Source organism: Oreochromis aureus, linkage group 12 (genome assembly GCF_013358895.1).
Source record: "Oreochromis aureus strain Israel breed Guangdong linkage group 12, ZZ_aureus, whole genome shotgun sequence".
NCBI lineage: Eukaryota > Metazoa > Chordata > Actinopteri > Cichliformes > Cichlidae > Oreochromis > Oreochromis aureus.
The window spans coordinates 39001481-39011718 of record NC_052953.1 but is presented as its reverse complement, the minus strand read 5'-3'; the positions used below and the strand labels follow the sequence as shown (position 1 = coordinate 39011718).

General features: G+C 37.7%; 1 protein-coding gene across 5 annotated transcripts; it reads right to left on the bottom strand.

Moving 5' to 3' along the window:
• Positions 1 to 397: 397 nt before the first annotated feature.
• LOC116328105 (P2Y purinoceptor 2) lies at positions 398 to 10238 on the bottom strand. Of its 5 annotated transcripts, XM_039620558.1 has the most exons (3): positions 5062 to 5117; positions 1777 to 2073; positions 1520 to 1661 (listed from the first exon to the last, which is right to left on the bottom strand). In XM_039620558.1, exons 2-3 carry the CDS (start codon positions 2054 to 2056, stop codon positions 1648 to 1650), a joined length of 294 nt encoding a protein of 97 aa, XP_039476492.1. In that variant the 5' UTR covers positions 2057 to 2073; positions 5062 to 5117; the 3' UTR covers positions 1520 to 1647. The 5 variants fall into 5 exon arrangements, with proteins under 5 accessions (XP_039476491.1, XP_031605669.1, XP_039476489.1 ...); XM_039620557.1 differs by lacking the exon at positions 5062 to 5117 and adding an exon at positions 9997 to 10238 and having other exon boundaries at positions 398 to 2073; XM_031749809.2 differs by having other exon boundaries at positions 398 to 2073.

The window sequence follows — 10238 nt, the reverse complement described above, 5'->3', positions numbered from 1 at the left end:
CGTTATTTTGTGCTTAGTTAGTATTAGTGTTTTTGTCCCCCCCCCCCCCTATTGTGTGTAAATGGTTTGGCCAAACCACAATAAAAGCTACCCTCCTGTGTCTTTGTGATTAGGTCCGTTTGTGAGTTAAGTTGTGTCAACTTTGTTTGTTTAAGTTTCTGGAAGTTGTGTTTTGATTAGAGTTATATTTAGTTGACTTCTTTTATCGGCCCACTAATTATATTTTTGAATTCTGTCTTTTTTTTTTTTTTTTTTTTTTTAACTTTTTTGAGGGTTAAAATAAAGAAAACCCATTTTGAAGACATTATTTCTGTGTCCTCTATAATATAAAACTTGCACAACCAAGATATGGAGCTGTCTTTTATTATAAGACAGTTATTTTAATACACAGAGAATACAGTGACTTCAGAGTCAACATTTAATTTCACACCATGGTCTTTGCTTTACCTTAACCTAGGTGCTTTTATTGTCTAACCACAGGCTGGATGTGAAACTTGGAGTGTGGTGTGGCAACACATGACATGGTTTTCTTGCTGGCAGTTTGGTATGTGACAACAGGAAACGCACAGGTGATATTGAAAATATTAAAATACATGAAGTAATTCCAGAATCCCTTATAATACAGACTGTCATGGTTTGGTGGGATGCAATCATGAATGTCTGCTGTATGGTTTGTAAGTTTATTAACAATCCCACCCACCTGCTGGTCCCCAGTGCAGTTCATAAATATGGTGATTACTACCACCACCATTTAGCAATAGATATAGAAAAGAAAAAAATACAGAAAATAGCAGAAAATACGTTATTGATTTATTATTCACAAATGAGATAAAATAGTTTTGTGTATATGATAGAACTAATAGATAAAAGTTGGGTAATAGGTACTGTATAATATTTGTTAATATTTAGGGTTTTTAGAGTATGTAGAGAGATCTTCATCGTAAACCAACCAACAATATAACATCTGTATTGTTTCTAAATGGGAATTTCAAACATCGTCTTCCGCCACAACTGGATCTTGAGACTCAGATACCAGTCATATCCATGTCATATCCACATGTTAGAAATTTCCAGTCATTTCTGAATCACTTCTGTTCTGAATGTCTACCTGCCCCATCCTGAAAGACTGGAAGGTATCTCGAAAGTTCTGCGAACCAAAGTAGTACAACAGTGGATCCAGGCAGCTGTTTACTCCCGCAAAAATCCAGGTTGCGTAATATGCTGTCTCAAACTGAAGGAGAAGATGGCATTGTTGCGGGTAGTATTTTTTTAATATGACTCCTACAGTCCGTACCACATTCAGAGGCAGGAAGCACAAAGCAAATATAACCAAACACACACCTATCATCCTCTGAGATTTCACCTTCACTTTCAGACCTTTAGCTGTGCTAATGTTTAGGCGAGTTAAGGTGTTTGCTAGACGGCTATAGCATGCAGCAGACACAAAGAAAGGGAGTAAAAACCCAAAGATAAACAGGATAAAGTTAATGACAAAGTAGGATTCTGTCAGTTTGGTCTGATGAATGGAGAGACATTGTTTGTTTTTCCCTTCTGTGGTGGTAGGAAGAGTAAAAGCAAAGATCAGAGCCTGGATCAGTAGCAGAAACCAAACTCCAGCACAGAGCTTCCTGACAAACTCCTTCCGTTTTATACAAGATCTCCTGTTGAAGTGAACAACAGCCACATACCGATGAATGCTGATGAGAGTGAGGAAAATGGTACTGCCATAGAAATGTGAACTCAGCAGGGCAATCTTGACTTGACACAGGAACCTACCAAATGGCCAGTTGTTACCCATAGCAAAGTAAACTGCCATCATGGGAGTGACTGGTGTAGCGATAGCATCGCTGAGGGCCAGGTGGAACTGCAGCGTGGTTCCAGAAGTCCAGCAGGGCAACTGGCAGCAGAACACCCACAGGCTGAAGGTGTTCAGGAGGAAGCCAATGAAGAAGACCAGGCAGAGCAGGATGGTGATAGACACATGCTGACTCTCTGCCAGGCAAAGGCCAGAAGCATTGCTGTTATTCCCAAGCTGAGAGAGAACTTCACCAGGCATCTTTTAGTTCCTTACACCTGTGAGAAAAACAAAACAATCATCACAACACAGTCATGTGGCAGCCTCTGTGGCTGAAAAATGAAGCCAGCGGGAAGTGGTAAAAGCTGTAGTTTGACTGCTTGAGGCTGGCTCCAAAGAGAGTAATGGGTAATTATGCTCACTGCGTTGCCTGTGTCGTGGGTGTCACACCATGTGTATCTTTTTGTAACCTGTTCAGTTGTGCCTTGGTCGCCACAGCTGAAGACGCAAGTGTATGGTTGTGCTGGTTTAATGATGTTCCCGTACAGAGGCGCAAAGACATACAGATATACAGAGGGAGCTGTTGGAATAGTTTGAAAACTCTGGACCGTGTGAAAAACAAACACATGACAAATTCTTGGCTTCTGGTTTTGACTTCTTCCTCTTTTATATCAGCGTTTGTGTGACAATATTGTCTGAGTGTCGACACCTGTTGTTCAGGATAATACTGCAGCGGCTCTTGTACCTCAATGGTGGTTTTAAATACAAGTGACTGTGAGACAAGGTTGCAGCAGTGAATATAAATGGGCCCTTTGTACTCGCTGTTCTTGCCCAAAAGTGACACACATACTGGTGCAAGTCACATTTTGGTATGGTTTTGGCCAGTTGTGCACATCTCAGTTTTTGTAACCTTGTGTGTTTGCTTGGGGTTTATGCACTGTTTCCCACTTACATAACCACCACAGTTCTCTTGGTGATTTTTGTTTGCTTGTTTTTTAAAAAGCGTATTAGTTGAGATTTTGTTGAGGATATGGCTGTTTTGATTTGCATGTAAATGAATCGGTGCTTATATAGCTCTTTTCTACTCTAACCCAGCACTCAAAGCACAACTTGCCTCATTCACCCTTTCATGCAAGCAACCCTAACCTTCCTTGGGATTGATCAAGAGATTGCTGAGAATGAATGAGGCCTTAAATTATATGGGGTAACATTTTACTGGCAATTTTTACCATCTGTTTAATAGAATGGGTTGAGATAAACTGGGTAATCAAATGCCATTAAAGTGTTGTGTGCTGTTATGAATCCTTAAGTGACCAATCAGCATGCAAAAGTATTAGTATTATTGTCCTACTTCTGGATTATTATTTTAACCATTTAACCATTTAATGCCATCCGCTTCTGTTTATTGAGGACTATAAGTTACAGTCACTTCAGGCTCCCAAAGCCTCTGAATTGGCAGTATATTTAGCCAATTCCTCCCAAAAAGAGAAAGCTCGTGGAGAAAAATCCCTTCATTTTGTTGATGCTGTTCTGCAACTGAGAAGTGTGTGTTTGTCTTTCCTTTATAAACACACATACACATCCGTGTCCATCATACTGCTTCCCCAAAACAAGGCTTCCTGACATTTTACTGTGGTAAAACTGCACAGCAACATGGTTCACCTTGAAACCATTCAAACAATTCACTTCAGTAAAGTAAGAGTAAAGTACTCAACAGATTCAGTTTCAGTGCCTCATGTTAATCTCACTTCATTCATTCTTTTTTCCTTTGATCCGTTTATTCTTACTGAATCTTTTCTATATTATTGCACTTGCACTCTTTTTGCAATTTTTTTTCATTATTTATTCATAATTCTGAATGAATAATGAACAACTTTTAAGAAATCTGGCCACATTGTTCTTGTAGATTTTTAGACCTTTTGAACCACAGTACAGTTTGAGATTGAAGTAGTTTCCTTTGTTGCCCATGCTGATATGACTTCAGGCTCAGCTTTGGAACTGCGTGTCAGAGTATGACAGTCTGTGTTTTTTCTTATTTGTTATTCACAAATAAATAAATATCTCCTGTATGCATCAGGCTTAAATAGGCTTATTAACTGCTTTGTACTTTCTTACTGTCAGCCTTTCTATGATCCTGTCTAAACATTTTGATTTGCACTACCCTATATGCTGTAATAATGAGTGAAGAGCTGCATGGATTCCAGATTTTGGTGACTCAGACATCATCCCAGCATGATGTGGCAGTTTTCCAAACAGCGTCAGTGTTCAGTGGAGCTAAGGTCAGGTGACATGGCAGTTCATTTGCCTGTTGGTCTTCTTCTGTCTTCAGACAATAACCTCCCTGGTAGAGGTAATGTAAAAATGATGTCTGTTAGTAGAATTCATGATGCCTGTGATTTCAGAGATTTTAGAGATCTGGATCCAAGAATTTCTGGAAGAATTCTATTAAACTATTTTAGATTCAGATATACTTCTGGAGCTATGGATCTATATGCAGTTTTGAATCTTGAGGTGCTGCTTCTTCTTGTAAAATGTTTGGATGTCTTTGTCTGCATGAGCCATTTGTCCTGCTTTATCTTTCTAAACAGTGTTTTGAAGATTTTCCTCATCCTCTAAGAACAACAAAAGCTACCTGTTGACAGGACCTGTGCTTTTTTGTGGAATCAAATCCTGTATCTGTGAATGGTTTACTTTTCTATCTCTCACTGAACTGATCTTCCAATAGTGAGCTCACCTTTGGTCTGCCTGTTCCTGCATCTGATGCAATTGATTCAGTTTCCACAAAGAGTTTTACAGCTTCACATGCTTAACTCTTACCAACCTTGTGTCTAAGATCATATTAACAGCTCTTCTGACACTTTCTGATGCCCAGCTGTCCGCTATAACTGTTTACATTTAAGAGTGTTTTTTGGAGCAATGAGTTGCTAAAATCAGTTTCATCTCCTTAACTCAAGGAAATTTGACCTTTGGTTCGGAGGTTCACATTGTCAGGGGCACTAAAGTACATCGGTTTTCTTGCTCATTAGTCCACAGCCTGAAACATTCATGTTCTTTTATTCTAAAGTTAGAACTGTACTTGTGTAATTTCTCACAGTTTCTTATTATTTCTAAGCTTACATGAAAACGTGAAAGATTTCCTTGGCTACAATCATACGTATGTGATGCATATTTATGAATGAACCACAAGCTTTAAAGCAAAAGCAAAACATATAAAATATGTAAGTCTTGTACTTTCTTGTAATTGCAATTTTTTTTAAAGATCTTACCAGAGCTGAAGTTATCCTCAGTAATTTGTATCCAGCAACACAATGACTGCTTCTCTTGAGGAGTGTCAACATGTAGAGTTGTTAGGGGCGGAGCTCTACAGTGACAACCACTGACAGCAGCTTTTTTTTTTCTGTTTCAGAAAGCTACCAGCTATGTCAGGACTCCTGCCAATCAAAGTAGCAATTTCCTTAAATGTGCCTTGTGTAGATGACGTGAAACATGAAACAAAGTGATCAGCTGTTTCATATTACAACACAGATTCTTGTTACTGCACGAGGGCGTAACCATTAATATCCTCGCATCTTTTAATGAGCAGCCATTTCGTTTTCTACAAATCTGCCTAACTCTTCTAAGTTTGTGTGTTTTTCCGTCTGACCAGATGCAGCTTTCTGCACCATCTTCTCACCATCCTTATACTGATCACCACAATATGTTTGAGTGCTAAAAGAGACATCATTTCCTTCCTTGTTAGGCAAAGTGATTATGAAGTACTCAGAGGGTGTAGCAGCCGTGAAGTGTCTTGAAACAACAACTCTAATCTCCACAGTTTTTTTTGTTTTTCACACTTTTTTTGTAATACAGTTTCAGTTTATTCTCAAAATGACCAATAATAACTTTTTTTTTCTCTCAATATGGCCCTCATACTTCACTGTGGTTAAAGGTAAACATTCTTTTTAACATTGCACCAGCACTGTTAAGAGTCTCCTTCTGTGACTTCTCTTAGAGAAAGACTGATTGGCTACAGCTGCCTGTTGGGATGCCCATCAGTCAAAGCAGTCTTTTTTTCTGTTTCAGTTCTCTTTAGATTTTTCAGTGAATGGATCTATACAGAGATAATACTACTGCTATATAACTGATAAATAATTAACCAAATCTTCCTTCTGTTTACGTTATAACAGAGTTCTTTATTAAAACACATTTAAAAACTCGACCAAAGAAAAAGTGTCAGGAGTGCACACTAATGTTTGTGCCGCTGCAGTATGCAGCTTTTCACAAGAAATGAAAAAGCAGTTGCAACAGAAACTAGTGTGAATTGTGAACTCTTTTACTTTTTTTGCAATCTGCAGTCTCATCAGACCACATGAGCCCGAGACCTCCGTTGCCAACCACAGAGAAAAAAATCAGACTCTTTAAGAGAATGAATTTCTTATTGCTGATTTTATGAGGGTTACTTCATATACAAAGTATATTTATTGTCTTGTGTTTCTGTCTGTTGTGTGACTCTTTAAAAAAAAGGATTTTGAGAATTTAACCAAGACAAACTGTCTCCACTGTTCTCTACAAAAGCCTGGTGTAGATTGTCGTCTTGGATCTGTCTACAACATAAATCCAGTTTACTGTACGAGGATGTAACCATTGATATACTCCTATACTCATCACCACAATATGTTTACATGCTTTCTTGTTGCTAAAACCAATTCTGAAGAATGATTTCAACAACTCAGAAAGTGTAGCAAACGTAGCAGTTTGTCTTGAATCTACAACTGTAGATTCAAGACACATTTTTCATTTTTCACACACATTTTTTTCTCAAAAGAGATTTTCAACTTTAACATCAAAGTTTTGACTTTTTTTTTCTCTTCTGGTAGAGAAAGTGAAGCCTAGTACACATTGATTTGCTACGGCTGCCTGTTGGGATTCTGTCAGTCAAGCAGCCAGATGTGGACGTGGATGTGTGGATGAATGTTAAAAAAATTTGAATTAGCTTCAAGTGTTCGTTACAGGAACTGCAATTTGTAGCACTCTCCTGATGGCTTCATTTTTTAGCCTTACTACTTGCTTGTTCCATGTACATTTGACGCTGTTGCCAAGTGACTGAAGACTGCTAAATAAAATACAGGCATATGTCTTATAAGCTCTGAAAAGCAACAATGCAGTGCCTTGGTGCTTTTCAAAGCACAGCACATAACACAAAGCAACAGAAAAAAGTTTTTGCAAGTGACCTAAACACACTTTCCTACATTTTTTTTGGTGCAGTTTTTAAATATGCCTTTAGTATTTTCCAGTCATGTCAAGAAATGCATGGAGTATGATTTTATTTTGTACAATATTAGATCTTGATTGTCACAGTAAAGCATTCAGCAATAGTTTCATTCCAGAAACCCCGGTAGCAACCCTCTGTTAGCTGAATATCATGTTGGAAACGTTTTCCTTTGTTACTCACCATGCACAGACTTTTCAGGAAATTTCAGGATTTTCAGTGACATGCAGCAGCCCATTTTCTGTTTTTGTTTTGTTTTGGGGGTTTTTTAAACTACTTCCCGGTATGCAGGTGATTATGTTTTCACAGAGCCACTTGAATGCTTTCCAAGCTTAAAGCTTGGTTGCTTACAGACATAGTCAAAAACCATCATCCTTACATACCCATGCAAACAGCGGGCCGCTTTTACCAATAAGTCTTCATTTCCTTTTGTGCTATATGCTTTGACTTCTGGTCCAAAAGTAGTGGTCAACAAACACAAAATGTATAATAAAGTTCATCAGAAGAACTAGATGTCCTAGAGAAAAACTAAGTACAGGTTTGAAATCACTGTGAAAATAACTAACAGAAAAGTACCTCTGATGATTATTACCTGCTGACCTGTGTAATGGATGAATGCTGGAAAGTTGCATTGAGCATGGAGCTGAACATTTTTTACTGCCACCACACTGATATTTAGATATTTTTTTATTTGTTTTATGCAGAGAATGAAGGGTGACTCTAAGAAACCAAGAAATACTGCAGACACATATGGTGCTAAATTTTTCAGCCATAACACAGGGCTACCCGACAGTATTCCATCTTAGCCCTCTTTCTGATTCTAAAAAGACCAAAATTTACTAATTTCATGGTGTCTCCAGTGACACATGAAACGACCTTTAACTTATCAGGAAAGTGTACTAAGGTCTCAGGCAACACTGTAACCAAAGAAGCCACCATGTTTGGTGTCACGTTTCAGACCTGAAAGCTAGGTTTTTTTTATATACATGCTATGTTTAGTGAGCAGGTGCTTCAATGGTCACTTGCAGTTCTTTAATGAAAATGTCCCGTGTGGCCTGAAAAACATTTGCTCTTTCACTATGAAAGAAGAGACATGTCCTTTTGTAGGTGACAAACTACACAAAGAAGGAGAGGAAATGTGTGTGTATTAGCAGATATTAATTCAAAGAGTTCCTGGTTTGTCCTGTTATGCCTCTATTTGGATTGTGAAGAAGTCCAGTACTCAAGACATAATCCAGCATAGCTGGTAACATTTTAAAATGCCATGAGGGGCAGACCAAAATCATCTTTCATCTGTCCGATGGATTCATTTATATTAAAATAATGTTGAATAGAAGTAGTCAACTATTGAACTGTGTCAGCCGTAAACACATGGGATACCTGTTCCAATTTATAGTCTTAGTGTGAAAAAGTATGCTCTGCATCTTCTATTGACAACGGACCTGCTTTTATTAGTAACACATGCCAGGGACACATGATAGTGTGTAGAGGATGTGAGAGTCAGTAGGGAATTGCCAGGTAACCTAATGGAAAAACAATGAGGGGAACAAAAACAGTGCATATTTCCAGCTGGGGAAATATTGTCAACATCGTGGTATAATGTAGAATCCTCGATAGTACAGACAGAATATCACTGTATGCTCTGTCTGAGGGCAGACAGTAAGTTCTAATTTGCAGACTTAAACACTGCTTTATACAGAATGTGTTCTGCAGTCTTTTCTTAAACTGACACATTTATTTGCAGCTTTCAAACGTCTGAGATTTGTTTGGACTGCTTCATATTATTCTGTGTTATTTGTGTTATACAGTGCGGTGAGAAAAGGATTCGTCCCCTTGCAAATTTTCAGTTTTTTGTATACTTTTCACACTTAAATATTGTAGATAATGAAAAAAAGTAATATTACAGAAAGATAACCCACATAAATGAAAATGCAGTTTTGAAATGAAATAGCCAAATAAAGTATACTGGAAGTGCAGAGTACATTCAAAAATCAAAGTATATGTACCAAGTTACATTGCTACCCATGCTGTCAGTGGCACTAGGCACTGTGAGATTACAGTACTGCAGTTCAGGGGCACTGGGAGAGACCAATCATCATTGTACAGTCAAAGTACAAAACAAATAACCTACAAAAGTCAGTGAAGTATTTATTTTTTAAATACACTGCAGTAGGATTACAATGCCTACTAAAGTATTTGAACGATCTTAAATTATGATGAGTCAGAAATAACATTACTTCTAAAGAAACAGCAAAAACTATTTTACAAAATAAGTTCAGATTGATGAGAAAAAATAAGGACTTGTACTCTTATTTTCTTTAGAATAAAGTTACTTTTTAAAATATGGTTTGGCACCATTTTGCTCTCAGCACTACTTAGGACCTCAACCAGTTTATGTAACAGCTGTGTTGAAACCTCTGGGTACAACACAAAAAAAGCACAAAAATTAATAAGGCTTCATTAAACTTGCAAGTAATAAGGCAAAACATTTGCCATTTATGGTACCTTTGCTGAGTCAACATATACATATGTCAAAATGTGACAATCAGAGTGCAATGAGTCTATTCTATCTGACATTAAGCTACTTTTACATCTTTTGTGTGAAAAAAGTCATCTCATTTACATTTTAACTATGTTAATGAGATTTACTGCCTAGGCAACAATTCCCAAACTTCAGATGTCGTTCTTGTTGCGTGTATAACAACAACTAAAAAAAAAAATACTTCAACAAAACTACCATTTGGATTAAAAAAAAAAAAAAAAAAAACTCATTTTTTTCAGCTGGCCTGTGTGCAGAGGAATACCTGAGAGGTAGAGGATACACGGTGAGAACACATCACTGTGTATGCATGTGTATGTGGTGAGGATAATTAAGGTTTTATCATATTTCAGTAAAAAAGACCCACTGCTGAAGAAAACAGACTCATGCAATAATGTCAGAGGCATCACTGACCATTTTTGTGTCCATTTCACTGTGTGTGTCCCACTCACTCATGCAGTTTCCAGTGGCCTCGGAGCAGATCCGTACCTGGTAATTCTGTTTTTCAGCTTTGTTTTTTCAAAGTGTAACAAATGCGCAGGGAGATCTAACTGACATGTTCATGCTTGTGTGAGATCTTACCAGAGTCAAAGAAGTCTTCAGCATGTCAAACTCTGCCTCTATGTTTGGCTGTTGGTAAGTTAACCAATGGGGTT

Bases quoted from the DNA above. Each gene is read 5' to 3' on its own strand.
- LOC116328105 (XM_039620557.1), bottom strand. From the start codon at position 2,056: ATGCCTGGTGAAGTTCTCTCTCAGCTTGGGAATAACAGCAATGCTTCT.